The following is a 19,964-nucleotide window of genomic DNA, read 5'->3' as shown; positions in this document are numbered from 1 at the left end:
CTTTTGTGCTTTGTTATCAAATTCTGTTTGTGGAGTGCCTTGGGATGGTTTACCAAGTTAAAAATGCAAGCTGTTAGTGCTGAAGGGATATAGCAAATCAGCACTCATTAAATAAGGCAGTAATCTATTTTCCATGTTCAGTAATCTCTGAGAATTGTTATTAACAGTAATTACTGTTGTCAATTATTTCAGTGATAATCAGTATTAAAAAGGTCAGTGTATTGTTGGCTCAGCCTGGACTTGTAATACTTATGTCATTCATTCACTTAATCATTTTAACATAAAAGCAAAAATATGACAGACGATGGAAATTGAAAATAAAATCAGAAGATACTGGAAACGGTCATCATAGACAATACCAGTAATGATGCTGAACGTCAAGGATACATGGTTAGTCTAACTCTCTATAATACTATTGAAGATGCAATCCATTGCTTTATTGATGATTGATAGAACGATTAGTAGTAATTAGCTGCATTGTATTTGTCCTGCATTTTCTGAAAAGGATATGCCTGGGCAATTTTCCAAATTATGGCTTGATGGCATTGTAGCTGGTTTGCAACATTAACAGTATTTCTAGCATGCCTGATGGAATATTTCCAGCAACTTCTGCATTGGATCTGTTTAGGTTAACGGTGCAGCAAATCCTGGAGCACGATACTTCAACACTAAATTCACCATGTTGTCTGGCTCCATTGATTTTGCTTTATTCAGTGCTCTTTCCATCTTGTGTTTTCCTTCTCTGTAGATACTAGCTGACCTGCTCATTATTTCAACATTTTCTGTACTTAACATATTTGCATACTGCAAAACTAATTACTAGAATCCTGTCACCATTATCATCAAAACTGCTCATTGCTCCAAACACTAAAATGTTTATCAAAAACTAGACAAACATATTCTACATTTTCATAGATACAGTTCTCATTTTAAAGATCTATTACAAAAGTTATAATTAAGCTGTTAATAACAGAAAGCTACCCACTGGTTTAGTTCAGTAACCACAACTGTGAATTAGTATTGACATTACCATTTGGTATTTGCTTATCCAATGGTAATTCATAATTTCCAAGAATAATTTTCTAAAACCAGAATGTTGAATAATATACAAAATATAGAGCCTTAATCATGTTTTGCACGAAGAATTGTGGTATATTACTGCACCCTTTTTGTTCAAGACCATATTTAATAATTTAAAATAAGTTAGTTGTGTGTTTTAAAGGTATCAAGTATAAAACTTATATGTCTAGAAAATGCTCAGAACAGCTATATTTCTTCATATCAGATATGGGGCACAACAGAAATCAACTATCATATCTTCACAATCGCTCTTACAGTTCTTTGTGGCTAACCATATTTTCCATCCAAAACTCATCCAATGTTCCATTCACCAGAAACTAAATTCAGCAATAAATTGCAAGCACTTCTGACAAATAGTCAGATTTCCATGAGATAAAACTGGGCTATTAGTTATTTCCAGTTTGTAGTTTCTACACCCAGCAAAGGAAAATCGAATGTTAGAACATTAACGCAACCACTTCAGAAGCTACGCCAAATGCAAGTCAAGATCTTGTTCCCAGGCTTTGCTTACTCCTTCATTTACAATGGAAAATAATTACAATATTACATCAGATTGATAGAATTTAATGAAAAGCTTGCTTATGAACAGGCCTGGCTGTAGTCTAATTTGCCAAGTTTACAAAGTACTAATTGTGGCAGAAGTGCACAAGGCTGGCATTTCCCAGTGAATGTTGAGGAGTTTATGATCACAAACCAACACTGAACTCTGATATACAGCATTAATAATTTCCCTTCTGCGATAGTGAAAATGCAGGATAATGTAAATATCTCCTTTTCCAGCATGAAAGTATCCTGATACATCGAGGTTCATGACTTAAGGTGATGTTGGTCAACATACGACAAGGCAGTCTTCTTTCTGCTTTTAAGTTGCAATTGTAGCCAGAGAAGGTAGATTTCAGTGAAGATTCCTTACTGAAGTTCTAACATCTCGTACACTATTCCTTGCTGATATTTTAACAGAAAATAATTAATCCCTGAGCATTCTTCTTCACTTTCCTTTTTTCAACTTGTCCTGCTCTTTGAGCTACTGCGTTCCAAAGGGAATGTTTATTAATGCACCCATGTCTAGGAAAAACTGGTTTGTATAATAGGTCTTTTAGTCCTTTAGCACCTGGCACACCACAGTTCGTAAATGTAAGTCACTTTAAAGAATTGTAAAAAAGACCAAGTAATTGCACAAATCTAGAAAAAGCCAGAAGAAATCAACCAGCATGAAACCTGCAAACTCCTATTTTGCAAACTGCCCATTATATTTGCCAGTGTCAAATGTAGATGGAGTCAGCCTATAATATCACACACGTTAAAAAAACTTGCATGTAAGATTTTACTGCAGTGCTTCAGAAACAAGTTATGTCAGAGATGGCAAAACTTTCTTCTGTATTTGCCTATTTTAAATATAAAATGATTTCTCAAAGCCAATGTTCCATTCAAAAACAAAATGAAGATTTAAGTTAAAAGAGCTGGAAATCCTACTGCGCCGGAAAAGGCATATTTAACCTGCACCAGTTTTGGGCAAGGATTCCAGTACCAAACCTGTATCATGCATGGCACTCAAGGCATTGTGCACAATAGAACATGTGTGAAGAAAGACTGCTCCTCCGCTAGGATTGATGAAGGAGGTAACCTGAACTGTGGCTCAGGAAGAGAAAGTAACGCAACAGGACAGTATTCTCAAAGTCAAAGTGAGTCATTAATCCAGAAAGAACAAGACCTTAGTCCATCCCTAATGTGGAAAAGATCTCTAGCTTTTTATGGCTTTTATTGTCAACTGATGACAATAAATCATTACCGAACTATCTTAATAAAATGATCACAAAATGAGAAAGTAAATCTTGCACTTATCCTGACCAAAATAACTGGAAAGGAGCCAAGCAACAGACACAGCAGAAGGCAAGTAATTTTACAAAATTCAACCCAGCACTTTTCAGCATTGTACTTGATGGCATACACATGATATAGGTGCATAGGAGACATGTGTAGAGATGTCATTTGTGGCACAGCTCTTACCTAAAACGTTTGCTGCTGAAATTGTGCTTGTGGCCAAGGCAGACTCAGGAGCTGCCCATTCACTGTGTTTTTATCGAGGCAAAAAATGTCCTTGTGCTAAATCTCCAAACACATGCACGTAGTTTCCCCATGCTGATGGACGATACAATCTGGTGCTTCTCAAACCCAGAGCAGAGTTGATGACATTACCATCAAAACATATTTATCACTAGTCCTGCACAATATTACCATCCATGTGCGACTTTCTATTCACTAGTCATACAGATCTATGAAAAGTCCCTGCACCGTGTGCTTATTCGGAGAGGAACTAACCTATATTTTCCAAATGGGGAAAGCAGAGGAAGCACAGCCAGTGACTCAGTTAATTCCATAACCTGGCTTCCCTGAACTTTGAAATGTCTTGGCTCTATTTACTTTTATCATAGCTGCAGGAAATCTCACTTTAACCCTGCACCAGACACATTCTATGGGCCTTCCTAAAAATATAAAAAAATGGACATTTGCCTGAAAGGTCGGGTCTTAGATATGTACATGAATTAAAGGATAAAAGTAATGCACACATTGACCATAGCACCACAAGAATGGTGGCATAATTATATTACTGAATGAGTAATTCAGAGGATTGGATAAATGATATGGGGACATAAGTACAAATCCCATCATGGTATCTGTATTTAAATTCTGGTAATTAAATCAATTACAATTTTAAAAATATACTAGACTCAGTAATGATCATGAAATTACTAGATTGTTTAAACATCCATCTGGTTTATTATTGCCCTGCTGGGAAGAAAATTCATCAACCTTCCCTCACCTGATCCATGTGTAACTTCTGACCCACAGCAATACAGTTGATGGTTAACTGCTCCATAAAATGGCCTAACAAAGCTTTCAATTATATCAAACACAATAAGAATAACAGTTCCAGGCCTATCAGCAAAGTCATGATGCACTGTCACCAAAAGTTTAACAACCCCATGCAGATGGTCAAGGATAGTAAATATGCCCCATTCTCCTTTATTTGTACAAGCAACCTCACACCCTGCTTCATGCTGTACACCCACACAGCACACCTGACAACAACCTCTGTCAACCAGGACTGGGACATAATATTCATATGCCTGATCCCACCCTAACATACTTATCACCACTCCCAAGTCTCTAACCCACATCTTACAGCATTCACACCATTTGCTATTTAACCATGATAACTATGTCTTTCGGCACTCAGACAGCTGAGTTAATATTGATACCTGCTGGTGACAGACAGTGAAGTTCCTTATCCTCAGAACACGTTGTACTCTTTCTATCTTGTCCTTCTTACAGGTATTCAATATGGTTGTGCATGATTCACCAACTGAGGTAAAGGTATAGAAAAGCAAAGAACATTCACTTTACACCCAACTTCATGAAATCTGGTGTTAAATATTGAGTTTTCCCTTACCCACTCTACACAAACATAAAATGTTGTGCTACTCTGGTGAATGTATCCTGCCAAAGGATCAGGACACATTTGTAATAATGATGGAGAAGCCATGCCTAATAAAATTGGTTCTGTGAATGTGGCAATGGTTGATGTTCAGTTTGCCTGTGGTCATTCCTCCTAGATTTGATAATAAATGCAAAACGTTGGTGAGAAGAAAATTTCTACTCAGCTGATCTAGGTTTGCTTTAGCAGAATCTGAATCCTGAGATGAGGTAAATTTCTGGTTGTGTGCCTTTTTTTATTCTTAGTACAATTTCTAATTCAACTGAATGATCTGCATAACATGGAAGAGGTTTGCTTTAACCATATTATTGAGAGTCTGGAATCAAATATAGATTAATCAAGGGCAGCAGATTTCCTTTTCGATAGAACACAAGCAAATGGGCTCAACTCCTCTTCTGTGCCATTTCACCAAATGCCTCCATTCCTCAATCTATTAAATATTTATACAGCTCCACTTTAAATACTTCTAATGATCCAGCTTCCGCCACCTGGCCAGGGGAGAAGAGAATTCCAGAGATTCACTACTGCGAGTAGAAATTTCTACCTACCTCAGTTTTAAATGATTGGCCCCCTATCTTGTAGCTTTGACCCCTTTTGTTAGACTCTCCCACTGGTGAAAACGTCCGAACATCTACTCTGTCAAGTCCCCTTAGGATCTAAAGGGCATCACAGAAGATTTATTTTTTTACAAAATCCAAAAGTTACAAGGTCACTATTACTAATACCTGCTTTTTATTCCACATAAGTTAATTGATCGAATTTAAATTTCTCATTTCATTGAGGTTAGTACCGTGCACAGAAGGGATTTTATATGTTTATATACAAAGCCCTCTAAAGATAGAAAATCCTGCAGTCTGTCCAAGCCAGGACCTTTCGCCACTGCCTCAAAACAACCATTGGGAAAATAGTGTAGTTGTTAATAAAGTGTAGAATAAGCAGGAACTGTAATTTACTCTAGAAAACAATTCCTGCATATTATATATTACACCACACTGCTTTTTCTATCTGTATGGATTTGAATGAGCATTGGCAGCTTGCAAGGAATATTAGACACAAAAGGTCAAGGCTAGCATTACCCTTATATGAACAACCTGCACACAAAGCTGCTTGCCTTGAGAGTATTGCAGCTTGCACACAACTCTTTCACTGCCAATGTCTTCTTGTAGCCTTTGGATATACCCAGGAATCGGCATTATCATTCAAACAAATGGTATCATATTTCATTTGTACAGTGTCGACCCTTAACCTCAGCAGCACTTTTCTTAATGCTTCCATTACCTCAGTGTGGTCAGATCACTTGTCCAATATCCAGGCCTGGATGTGCAAAAAATCTCTGCAGTTAAACACTGGAAGAACCAAATCCATTGTCTTTGAGTTACTAGAATAACCTTGCCGTATTAAGTTTTCCCCCAAATTAATGGTTGTCAGAAGTGAAGCATAGAATACCATGCCTATATTTTTTTTTACCAAACATTTACAACATTAAAGGTTAAATGTAAACACGTTATTGCATTGTTTCAAGGAATGTATTGATCATTTGCCCCTGCAGATTTTAATTTACAAACATTTTCATAATTAACTCAGCAAATATTGAACAGTGGACTAAACAATACTTCAGTCACCCCAATATAAATTGCCTCTTTGCTACAACTCAGGGAATTAAATAAAAACTGAGAATGCTGGAAATGTCCATTGGGTCAGGGAGCATCTGCAGAGAGAGACAGAGTTAACATTTCAGGTGAATGAAATTTGAGCAATATCTCCAGCATTCTGTTTTTATTTCAGATTTCTGGCACCTGCAGTTGTTTATTTTCACCTGATATTAATGTTAAATTATGAAAAACTTGGTAATTTTATAGGAAGGGTAGGTTCACTTAAACTTGCTAGATGCACGAAAGCATTGCAGAATTAGAATTAAATATTGTAATGTCCAGTCCATTTGCACTTTGCAAGTCTCATAAAATAAGCCCTTAGATCTTATACTAAACTTGGTCTCCTCATACTCCCCCTTGTCCAAGTAAATCAAATGCAGAGAAGTTTAGCAATAATTATCTAAGTTCCCATTAAATTTTGGATATATGTGATAATAATGTATTCTTACCCATCAATGACACATCACTTCCTTTTTAGCTAACTGTAAGTTTATCTTTGTTGTGAGAACATAGCAGTAGTGTAATTAATTAATGCCATTTTCATTTCGATGTGACAGCAGAACATATACATGCCATTGTTCCATTTTTAGAATACTTTGAAATAGAAGCTTCTTAATATTAGCAAATGATACCAGCTGGATAGCCATAATGCTTGAGAAGAGGAAGAATTGCCCACTAAATTATCTATGCAAAGGTTGCAGAGTTGGCAGCATCTTGGAATGTAGTTATTTAAATGATTTATCTCCAACTTCTTCCTTTTCAAATTTCAAGCAATAACTGGCAACTGTGCATCTCTCTCCCCACTCATTTCCCCAATATCTTTCTGTGACAAACTTTAAAATGGTACTGATATCATTCCAGAATTAGCATACTTAATCTTTCACATTCTTTCTGTAAATTAGACACAATACTTCCACTCATTTCTACTAACAATTTGGTCAATGAAAGGGAAAGCACCAATATAGTCTTTATATATGATGTAAGTCTCATAATCGAAGGAACATTGTGAAGAAATGCAGCCTCACCAGGTATCTATACAGATTCAACTAAAATCTAAATTTGATCACAAATGCTAAATACCAATGTTTATCGGTAGATTCCAACACCAACTCTTGAAATATATTTAAATCATATTTAAAACCCACAGAAGTTAATTTTATCTCACATTTGTGAATGTAAATTTACATTGTAACCTGCAAATTATCCTTTATAACGGACAGTCTGAATTTTTTAACACTGTTTAAATAAAGTGCTTCAAGGGAGTATAATCTAATAAAACCAGGGATTTCTATCAGGACAATTTAGTGAGAGGAAAGTCTCAAAGAATGTCCGAAAAGAGGATTGGCACAACTGTTGGAGAGTGATCACTAGAATTTTTCAGCTAAGAACATAGATGCTAACAGCGAGTGATTAAAATCAGGGACAGTAAGAGGCAAAATTGGAGGAGTGCAGATATCGCAGACAGTTTTAGAGATGGGAGATGCGAGGGTAGTCAGGTGTGCCATGAAATAGTCAATGCTGGATCAAGCAAGGGTAATAAATATAATAATAGACAGGGTTTACTGCAGCACTTCAGCCAAACTGGGTGGAGTAAGGAAATGTTACTGAAGTGGAAGTAGATGGGTTGATACATGGCAGTAGCTCAGTTCAGAGTCAAATTCACCAAGGTTGCAAAAAATCCAAGGTTCAACATCAGGCAGTTACTAAAGAGGAATGAAAATCGATGCTCAGGGATCAGAGTTTCTACCAGGGACCAAAGACAACGGCTTTGCTCTTCTCCCATATTTACTTGGAAAAGATTCTGCTTATCCAGACAGACTGTCAGACAATTTAGCACAACAGAGAGGTCAAGCAAATGGCAGCGAGTTAAAACCAGATGTTCTTAGTATACATGCAGAGACCAACCCAGTGTTTTTGGAAGAAATCCCAAAGAGATAGTATGAAGATGAGAAATAGGAGAAGCCAACTTTCAGACCACTGGGAGATACCAAACATAATGTCACAGCAACGTCTGAGAGATATATTAGAGCAATTAAAGATCTGTCACAGTATTAGACATTGATTACATGCAAAATTTCAGCATAAAGATTTTCTTTCAAAATCAAACATGCAAGAATAAATTCAGTAATTCCCCTTTCACTCCTTTCAGCTCCTGATCCTGTCCTGTACAGGGAGCACGAAAGCTGTAATTTATCACAAGGGAGACAATTAATAGATGATTGACATGCCTCACTAAAGCTGTAAATAATCCCCAGTTCATTTATACCACAAGAAAATTTCCGTAAGAGGTTGACTCACAGTACCGGCCAAAAACTTAAATTATATTTGCTTTACATATTTCAAATGACATTTTGCTCTTCTCATTTATATAGGTATGTTGAGAGCTCAATGCACCTCAAAGGCTCGGTTCAGAGTAAATTAGCATCTTATATGACCAGTTACATTGTTAACTGAATTTCATGAGAATTTAGATGTAACTGTTTATGATGATTATGAAAGCCATTCAGATTACAACAATATTCTATTAGCAAACTGCAAAAATTTATGTTGATGCTGACGAGTACTGTGAACAAAAATATGTTATTACTTTTTTTAATAAATAAAAATAAAGATCAATCAAGTTAACATAGGGGCAATATTTACTCTGTTGTAAGTTGCCATCGCACAACCACATTCAGAATGGAATCAAGCCACTCTTGGGCTTTTGTTGACTGAAATTTCATAATGCATTTTCAAATGAAAAACATTAGCGCTTCAACTCAAACAAATTAAACAAAGTGAAACTTGGATCTACATGGACTGAAGTTTGCAACAAACACTCAGTAAATCATCCCATGATGCATCATTTCACATAATACTTAACATGATGATTTTAAACAATGAATAGCAGTGCAGACTTAAATTAAAAGTTCTGCTTTGCATCCCAGTGTCTCACCAAAGAAAAAAGGGTGTGAAAGGGTCTCTGTGCTTCTCAGAAAGGTAGAAACTTGCATTCATGTAGCATCTACCCCAGACATCCCTATCCACTCACTAGCAATGAATTACTTAGTCTGTGCAGACACTGTTGTGCTGGAAATATGACAACCAATTTGTGCACAGAAACTCCCACGAACAGCAATGACCCTATCATCCATTGATTAGTGATGATTAAGGAGTAAAAATTGTCAAAGACATAGCGGGATAGTACCCATGCATTTCTTTGATACATTAGCATGGAGTCACTCGCGTTTGCCAGAGAGAGCACGAGAGCATTATTACTTCACAAGTTTTCATCTATTAATTGCAACAAATGAAAAAAATCATTGGGTTGGGGTTTACAGTACTGCAATATATGCTCTCTCTATGCACCATCATATACAAAACCAGAAGTTTGCATCTTTATCATCATGGAAAGTAGATTATATTTAATTCACGAATTAATTTAATTTACATAACTGTATAAATTCTCTCTAATCTTTCAGTAAGCCAACAATGACAACTTGCATCCAAGAGGGTGATCTATTCTGAAGTTTCTGATGGCGCCAGAAAGCTAAAGTAGAACTGTAACTGAGATCAGGAAGGTTGAGGCAGTTTCATATGAGCTTGTTCTTGACACAGTACTCAGATATTAAACTGGCTCGAGGTCGCCATACTCAGAGATCAGCAGAATAAAAAAAAATGTATCTTTGTTGTTGCTGGAACGTCATAGTAGCTGTCAAACTCTGTTTCTATCTTCAGTTGAAATTTTGTAAAAATAGCATAAAAAACAGTCAACATGTTTTGTGGGTCTTTCCTTTGAGTTTTCCCAATCTGATACAAACAGGTTCCACCATTTTCCTCAAACCAAAGCACAGTTACTGTTTCCAAAGCCTAATTAATAAAGCAATGTGGAGACCAAGTTCCTTCACTTATTTTTAAATTCCACTGATAGGGTGAAGGTAAGGCAAGAATAAGTTTACCATTTTATGTTGATGTTAAATAAAAACAAACATTAGAATTCTGTGAGTTTTAAAGATTTAGATTATAAAACATGCATGTCTAGAAATTCACCCCTAGTTGGTAGCGATAAAAACACCATATGGTAGCAACATCAAGTCTGCACTGCTGTTCATTGTTTAAAATTATCATGTTAAGCATTTTGTGAATCTCAGCAGCAGAGCACAATGTGCTGGCATATTATGTGATGAATTTAGTGCTACTGACTGAGGATGAATGTCTAGGTGATTCTGTTTGACACACTTGTGCTGTTGCACATTGTTTACATGGTAACAAGGTCAAACAATTAAGAATCAGTTGATATGGAGGCTTAGATAAAAATGTAATATCAAAATACATTTTTATTCACTCTGGATACTGAAAATTTTGTCATAATAACCATGATTAAAATTTATTACTATTCAGTAACTGACAAACTTGGATCCATACATCAATGTGTTCAGTACTTGTGTAAAGTGGATAGCAGGTAACTATCAAGCCATTAAGTAAACTAATTCATTACCAGTTTTGTGTCAAATTAATGAGATGACATAAATGGTCCACTACAAAGAATTCAAAAAAGGCAAGCTAATTGAATTGAATGGCATTTTTGAAATGTATGTTCGCATGTTTCGAGGCATTTAAAACAAAAATGGCTGGTGTACACAGTACACTGCAATGCTGCTACAATTAACACCCATTTCTAATAGTTCTACAAAAATCCCTGTAACAGTTTTGAATTCAATGATAGAAACTATTAACAGCTTACATAAATATTTTCAACAAAAAGCAATTCAAAATGAAAATTCAAATAATAAATAATAAAATTGTTGCAATGGCCCTCAGATTTTGTTTTTAATTTTAGAAATACTAATTATCATATTAATGTAGAATGCAATTCAAACAGCAATGGAATTGTTAGAAGCTTCAAAACTGTCAAACTACATATTGAGAGATTGTTACTTTACATAAGTTACATCTCTCAAAATTAAACCTAAATTCAAAATCAAAGTTTTCCAGTCAATTTTACTCATAGGGTGATAGAACTCAGCACTTCTTTACATTGAAATAAAGTTATAAGAATTAGAGGAGGAAAAATTTTGGTGAAAGAGCTGAGTATCTGTAGAGTATCGGCTCTTGGTTTTACTCACTGATGTACATATGGTCTTCCAAAATCAATGGGATTAAACGTGTGGAGGTGAATAGTACCAGTAATCAACATTTGCATTCACATTTTATGCTAACATCCGAAGATATATTTCAATCCCACGGATTTACAAGATTGTCTAATTCTTCTAAATCAGATCTCATTTTTTCAAATTGCATGATAATGGAAAGAGCAACTCAAATGTTAACAAAAAAAATTTCTCGAAAAGGTCATTTCAAAGAAAGTTAAAATTGAGTTGAGTATTCAGAAATTTCTGTAATCTCACAGCACCAGTTTCTGCAGTATGCTTGTAGTTAACAATGTTCTGATATTTAAAGAGAGAGCGCCTGGATACATCTACTATAAAGCCAATGTGTTCATTTTCAAATGAGAGTTTTTATGTTTCACACTTTATTTTGTATAAAAGCTCTTGAATTCATTATTTTAAGTTCTGAGGTATTAGAGCATTGAAGTAAATGCTCAACTCATAAACAATAATATTAAAAAAGGCCAAGTATCCTTTAAAAAAACATCAACATTCCCAAAAGGTTTTTGTATTTCTCAGGTGCAGAATATTTTAATTCTTTAGAAGATCTTTATAGCAGGCCACAACATATCAATATTCCATGTTCATATTGAGTAGTTTTAAAGAACTCTATTATATTCCTTTAGCTGGAAAAAATCTTCTATTTTCATAGTTACAGTTATATATATCCAGCAGCAAATAAGATCTGGAGACCCACCAGACATTCAATTACTGTTTCACATAAAAGGTATAGCACATTTTTAATAAGAAGCAAATCACTATATCTTCCATACCTCACCATACTGTCCAAAGCTCTTCAGCCCTACATATAAAGCCAACAGCCGTTAATCCAGCTTAAATACACAGAAGTCAAAAACTTCAGAACAGCTTGTGAAAATAAAGAGGCTTAATCAGGACTTGGTGAGTGCAGTCAGGCAGTTACATAAATTTTTTTTAAACAAACAGGTCGCAACACTTGTCTAGAGACACCGCATTTTATATTAGGAGTGTACCTCAGTATGCTTGTAGGCAGTGACGACAGCTGCTTCAATGAGGTTGTGCAGCGGAAAAGGAAATCAGATCAAAGTCCTATCTTAGAGAGAGCAGCAGACATTTTTAGGAAGTAAAATACCACCAGGTTTAGTGCTAGTTCATGTTGGGAGACATTTAACAACTTAAGTTTCCTTAAAAGATTTACTTGTTAAAAATATTCATACAGATGTACTGCTTAGTATTTATTGAATTGACTGAGGAATAGCATTTTTGCCCAACATTTCATGTCAAGTGATTGTAATACAAGCTCTTAAATGTCAACTGAATGTATAACCCGGTTTTAATTTTCTGATTGGTAATCTTGCAGCTTTCAGAATGGAGCATGTACGGACAGACAAATTGGGGTGATGAAAATATCTCCTCATTCCCTTTCAAACATAGTTGTACCGTACACCAAAATATTCCACTACTTACACAGATTTGTTCCCAATTTTAATACTCAGATTCAGCTGCCAAGGACTAGCAACTGCTATAATGGTGTTAGCATCATTTCCAAAAAGGCCAGACCATTGCAATATTGGGGACTACAAGAATGTAAATACCTTAGCTTTATTTTGTATCAATAGATTATATTGTTAGCCAGAAGAGATAAAATGAACTAATTTTAAAGCCATGGCAATAACTAAGAGATTTTAAGGAACTAAAATCAGTGTCTCTGAAGTTAACTCTAATAAATTTATTTATTTGACAATATCAGTACTTGTGAAGGGTTGGGATAGCTATATTTACACTCTGGAAGTACCAAGTACATTCTACATCAACATAATTAATATTTCTAAAATTAAAAAAATTCGAGGCCCATTATACAACTCCTTAATGCTGTTTGTATTTTCATTTTGAATTGCTTTTTGTTAAGTGACAGAAATAATTTCAAGCCACTGCAGGGAACAAGCACTTTCCTATATAATGCCCTAGTTTTCATATCTTGTCCTACTGTTGAATAAGGGATGAGGGGCACAAGCTCCTGCTGCATAGTTTCAACAAAATATCAACTTATTTAAGGGGCTTTCTTGTACAGCTATCTTGAAGCAAAATGCAAACGTTGTAGAAAAATTAGCAACATTTGGCATAAATGTTTTTTGAGAAACATAATAGCCCATAATTTTCCGTAAGAGTAACAATTAGGCAATGAGAGTAACAATTTCTCTGTTAATAGGGAAAACTTGACAGCAACTTCTAGAGTACACACAAGCTGTTTAAGAGTGAAATCTACTAGTTACTGGCAGTATTTTCCTGCTCTCAGACTGAGTGTGCTGAAGAAGACGTTCTGGAGGGCAGTCAGTGAACTAATGAGAACTTCAACTAATTACTCCGTATTGGCAACATTAAACATATTGAAAACGTTACTCCCTGTTGAATGAAGTGCAGCTGAAGTTTTAATGACATTCAAGGCCATACTTACTGCTGAATAGGTCCTCTGCCTCTAAAATTGATGATTTTATATTTAGATTTTAATTTCTTTATCTAATGACTTCAAAATTCCACATTTTTAAAAAAATGTTTCTTTTGGAAAAAAAGATTGATTATAAATTTTGACTTCTACCTTAATATCATGTGTGATCCAATCAGTATTTCCCTCTCCATAAAATGATTTATATCCTGGTTTCCTGTCTATGAAAACTCTTCATTCTACATTGTGATCAGCTCAATGCTCAACACTAGAAATGCTCTCTGTTCTTTGTTGCATGCACTTTTGACTTCATTGGAACTGAATTGCAAAGTGCATATGCCACTAACCATACAACATAGCACAAACCTCCAACCCATATTTTGTAAAGATCAAGGAATTATTTTTCCACTTCATACTGTGATTCAGAAAAAGCAGAATTCAAGGCAATGCAGTCCTATTAAACAAATGACTTGTATTCTTACACTCAATTTTATTTTGCCTAAACTTAGTAAGTTTGTAAATATTCTAACTCCTAAATCTTGTTTCATAACACAAATAATTGCAGAGACAAACAGGATTTTTTTAAATGAACTTTACTCATCCAAGTAAACACTTTTGGCTACTACATATTTTTGGAAAAGTCAGCTTTGCCTTATGCATAGTTGAAGAAAATGAATTAAGGCATGATCCCTTTATAAATAAGATGTGGAAAATCAATGCAAAAATCATTTTTCTTTTGTCTTTTTCACAGGTCAAACTATTTTAGGGTAGCTGAAAGTTAAAAATTCTCCATTGATGAAGATTTTAAAAAAACTATCCCAACTGAATAGTTTTAAGAAGGACCCAGCTGTCAGAGGGAGACAAGTTATATAGAACCAAAAAAAGGTGAGGATAGCAATGTATGATTCACCTGCATATGTTTGACCCAGTTCAGGCAGCACAGTACAATTAACAGGAAACACAACTGTTATAATTTTATTGTCCAGCCAACCGGAATCATGTTGTCGCCTCATTACATCAGGAGGACTTCCAATTCTGTGAGTGGCATGCCAGTTCAAAGTACTTTGCACTGCTTAAAACTTTAAGTGGGGGTATACTATGTCTGTGTCAGCTGATGGGAATAACTGTGGAAATTATTACAACTTTGCTGAAGACATGGCAAAAGGAAAGATTCCATAATTTTAAGATGTAGCATAAATGAAGTGTAGAAGAGATGTCCTCTACCTGCAGGAAGCCAGGTAGTACATTTAATTTGGAACATTGATTTTGTGTTGACTTTTATTGTGGCATTGTGATGAAATGGAAGATGGTCAAGAACAGGGAAAAAGAAAGATGGGGAATGTTGTTGAAAGGGGAAGTGGGATTCTGTTTATTGTAAGCAGCCCAGAGCATTTATCACAGACAAAACCAGCCAGGAAGAGGCTCCCCTAGTTACTTTCTCCCTTCCTCCTTCTCCACCACAGCTGCTTCCAGCTGCTCTGCTAACCAGAGCTGAGCCAAGATCATGCCACTGCACAGCACAATGCTGTGTACAGCAGTGATCCTCCACAGTGGAGGAGAGTATCGAACGATTGACTCAGCATACCAAACGTCTGTCCTACCATAATGGAGGTGACAACATGCTGCTTATTGTATGCACAATGACCTTGTGTGTGTAGATTGCACACCAGAATTAAACCACATTGTTAATGGCAATTGTTCAAGTTTGTTGCTCAAATCCACCAGCATCCTCCATGCTTTGAAAATATGGACAACTTGCAGCAGTTATCTCAAAGCATTGGAGAAATACCACCAACAGAGCTCTGACAAAGTCCTGTGGCAAGATAGGTGAAGTAACGTTATTGTCCTCTCCCAGGCCAACATCCTCAGTATCATGGCTAAGATGTTCAGAAACCTTCAGTGGGAAAGCCGCATCATTTGTTTGCCTAAAAGCAGACTCCCAAAGCAAGCACTCTGCTCTGAGTTTCAAATGTTCAAGGAGGTCCTATGGGACAACCATCTACAGGGTGCACTGCAGCAACTTACCAAGACTCCTTAAACAACACCTTCCAGACCCACGACCTCTACCAGCTAGAGCACAGGGGCAGCAAAAGCACGGGGAACACCACCAGCTGGAAGTTGCCCTCGAAGCCACACCCCATCCTGACTTGGAAATACATCGCCATTCCTTCATCGTCACTGGGTTGAAATCCTGGAACTGTCTCCCTAATAGCATTGTGGATGTAACTACACCTCAAGGACTGCAATGGTTCAAGGCGGCTGCTCACCACCACTTTCTCAAAGGCAATTAGGGATGGGCAATTAAATAGGAAGAGATGGGGCTTCACTGTAACATTTTATCTCAAAGACAGCACCTTTGACAGAGCTGCCCTCTCTCACGCACCTGGTTCTGAGGCCTGAGTGCTACCTCATGAGCTGCTGCTGACATTATCAAACTAGATGGCACTGGCAAAACAGTTCTCAAATTGCCCTGCAATTGGAGTTTTCGCTAAAGCATGTGGCTCAATTCTCAGATGCCTCATATGGTGTTTTTAACGAGGTACATATTTATGAGAATGGTCCCCAAAGATCCTTTGTACGTAGGCCACTTAAACAGTTTTCTCTCCTTTCATTTTCTCCTCTCCCTACTGATAGCTTGTCCTGCTCTGCATGTTCTCCCTGGCATGCTATAGACATCGTGTAGGCAGAAAGGATTAGTTTAGTTAGGCATTTAATTATTAGTTTAATTAGTTCGGCACAACATCGTGGGCCGAAGGGCCTGTTCCTGTGCTGTACTGTTCCACATTGCATGAATGACTCCTGAAACATTCGCATCTGGTTATTGCAAAAACTTTGAAATCGAGACAAACTCATTCAACTCCTGGAACCGGATTCCTGTGACCTTTTGCAGTTCTAAATTAAATGAAGTACCACCAAATTCTGGTTAAATCAAGACCTAAATCAGTAGATATAAATCAGTAACTAACCAAAAGTCCTTATTAAACTATTTAAACAGCAAAGATAGATAATCATTGCCTGTCGAACAGCTGGCATTTGCTGCACAGTTGAACTCAACATTAGCATTGCTAGCATCAAATCAGTGATGCACGCTGATTGACATTTTGATCTGCCTACTCTTCATATTCCATAACTTATGCACTGTGGCACAAACTAATGCTCTTCCTAATATGGTAGCCAAATCAATTCACATCACAAATAAGTGCACTTGGGCGCCGAATTGGAAACAAATTTGTACACATAGGAGTAAATCATAGGTGTCCGAGACAAATTTCGTGGTCAAATTATTTTCAGAGTGAACTTGTACAACAAATGGTTTGAGTTCCTGTTTTTCTCATTTGTCTATAAAGTGAACTAATCAGATGCTGCTAGAAATAATAAATCCAAGCCTCAAGTACCAAGTATACTGTCAATAAAGTAAGTTTAATAGATGACAGACTAAATTTGTTGTCTATTTGGAAAGAATGTACTGCCTGGTATTTACATTTTCACTTTACCTTGTGTTATCATCTGGCTTGACATTTGCCGACATCTAAATGCAGTTCAGCTTTTCACATGCTATCACATGACAGGATTTTGTCCAGTCATGCTACAACATCAGGGTGTAATAAATAGCCTAAGGAAGGCATAGCTTGCTGACTTACCAAATATGTTCCAACCGGCTTCCCAGGAAAAGCACCGCAAGTAGTGTAAAGAATATGGAGAGTGAGGGAAAAAATAAATTCGCCTTCGCATAATCCATTACAAGCCTGTTGTTATTAAAACTATTCCATTCCTTTCACTTCAGTTCAGATCTGCTTTCCCTCTGCCATGCACCATGTGTGTACCTGCTAGTCGAGGCACAGACAGAAAAAAATGCAAAAGCACTGCCATGCCAATTGTGGCAGTCCTTCACCTAGAAATATTATAGCACGAATGAAGATACATTAAATAGTCAGTGCATGCCAGGTTAACAAACTTTTTGTTTGAGAGCTTCCGATGCAAAATTGAAATCAGGCCCCAAGTTTTGTGTAGCCAAGGTTCGGGAAGAGGGAGAGTTGGCAACAAGTAAGGATGGGCTGACAGTGCCGTACATCCAAAGGCATGTTCTTACATCCATTCCACCAGGTGATTTCTGTTCCGATCTATCCTCACCCATTCCCCCCTCATGGCAGACAGATTTTGCACCAAGACAGCCATTTCTTTTCAACACTTTCAAAGCCACTCTTGCCTCTGTCTTGCAGGTTACGTGTCAAGGAATCATGACCTGACTCAATAGACAGGAGAGGCACTCTTGTAGCCCCCTATGCCTTACAAAGCTGAAGGAGCATGTGCTGATCAACACTGGCTTGAGTGTCATGGAGGTGGTAAACTGGGCAGTGTTTGAATTAATAGCATGTGAGGGTATGCAAGTAGCTAATCTGTCCTTCCAGATTTCACCTCCTCTCATCACACCATGTTCTGCCTTTGTCTACGCACCTGTCTCATGAATCCGTACCTTCCCCTTACTGAGCTCTTTTGCTTCTTTCACTGCAGAATCGCAAGAAGTACCATCTCATCGGCTCCAATAGCCCCTCCTCCTCCCCCCAACCGTAATGACCACTGATATCCTAAATACCAGTTGCTCTGCAAAACTCTGCTGTACTCTCTCAAGATGACAGCATTTATGCTACCACCACAGGCATTCTAACAGCTGTCCTGCATTTTCCCCACAGCCAGTTAGACGAGTTAGGTCAAAATCTAGCTGCGGTTGACTTTCTGAGCATCTGCAGCTTCACCACTGGAAGGGAATAACTTTCTACTTCAGGACTAGAAATGCATGGAAGTAGTTGGTTATTAAAATAAACTTGGTAAACAGTCACTAAAAAAAAACACAAAGGTGAATATTATGTAAAATTCATATTTTCATCGCTTTGAAATTCCACTAATTTTAAATTTCTTGTGATAGAATAGTACATAGAAAGATGGGAGCAAGGTGGCCATTCAAACCTATTCCACCATCCAATAGAGGATCTGCCACAATCCTACCTCAATACCGTATTTCCATTCTCTCCCCATACCCCTTGATGCCTGTTGGGCCTAGAAATCTTTCTCCTTCTTAACTATATTCAGTATCTTGGCCTTCACAGCCCTCAATACTGGAGATTTCCACCAAATCACCACCGTCTATGAAGAAACTTCTCATCTCAGTCCTAAATATCTCACCCCGTATAATAAGATCTCCATTTCTAGACTGCTCCCCACAACCCCCAAGCCAGGGAAACATTTACCGTCAAGCCCCATCAGAATTTTGTATAATTTTTTTTAACCTTTGTTCAACAAATTTTATAATAAGTGCCAAGTTATATGCTTCAATGGCTTGGGCTTTGAGTTCAAAAAGATGTCTATCAAAGTGGGGAGCAGAACATGGAAAATGAGTCATTGAGTGCGTAACTTTTTTCCCTTCCAAGCTTCTGGAAATTGAGCTTCACGTAATTATGGCTAAACCAACATGATTGTTGCTGATCAGTCCCTTTCCATATCTGTTTGAGCAGAAGGAAAGATTACAACATCTGATATGGATCTTGCAATCATATACTTTTCACATAGGAAGGAAATCACTTTTTTGATGACAGCTGCGTGACCTTAAGTCCATCTGGTAGTACTGCATGTACTAAAATGACAAATTACTCACACTATAAAGATTTTCATTGAAATGGTGCTCAATCTCACACAACAGTCTTGACTTTCCAGAGAAAAGGAGAACCCATTGCAGGCGTGGAATAATAAACTGTGGACTGCATTGTTATGACAGGTGGGCTGACATCATCACTAGTAAGTCTGTTGTCATATTGCTCTTCTGAGCAGCACTTGGACAGTCAACTGTATTGATGTAAATCTTTCAGGTGCTCTTATTTAAGTCTACTTATTGGTGACAGCATTCTCGTCAGGTGTTTGATTTTTATTCATCCTTGTATTGAAAGCAACATTCATGCAGCCAGCTGCTGAGCATTAGTTTCCCATATTTCCCTCAATTTTTGCATCATTAGCATGTGCCAGTTTCACGAAGAGACGCACTGCAGATTCAAAAGTATGATGCCATCAACACCGCAATGGCAAAATTCCATTTTTGGGTACAGAAGGACAAGTTTGAGCCTGGTAGATGTTACACCCAAAAGTAATGTTTCCTAGAAACACAAATATGTTGGAGT

At 37.0% G+C, this 19,964-nt stretch overlaps 1 protein-coding gene across 3 annotated transcripts in view; it reads right to left on the bottom strand.

The window, feature by feature from the left end:
* The window catches only part of ptpn11b (protein tyrosine phosphatase non-receptor type 11b), a 101,115-nt gene that overhangs the window by 70,251 nt on the left and 10,900 nt on the right, over window positions 1–19,964 (bottom strand). Inside the window, exon 1 of one of the 3 annotated variants that reach the window (XM_052039311.1) lies at window positions 12,149–12,322. The exons of the other annotated variants lie outside the window; for them this stretch is intronic. Within the exon in view, the coding sequence (XP_051895271.1) occupies window positions 12,149–12,156 (8 nt within the window). The 5' untranslated portion in view covers window positions 12,157–12,322. Of the gene's footprint in view, window positions 1–12,148; window positions 12,323–19,964 lie in introns of those variants that run through there. 3 annotated transcript variants of the gene reach the window in all.

This window comes from Pristis pectinata, chromosome 26 (genome assembly GCF_009764475.1).
Source record: "Pristis pectinata isolate sPriPec2 chromosome 26, sPriPec2.1.pri, whole genome shotgun sequence".
NCBI classification, from domain to species: Eukaryota; Metazoa; Chordata; class Chondrichthyes; order Rhinopristiformes; family Pristidae; genus Pristis; species Pristis pectinata.
The sequence above is the reverse complement of the archived record's forward strand: the minus strand, read 5'-3'. Positions and strand labels throughout refer to the sequence as shown.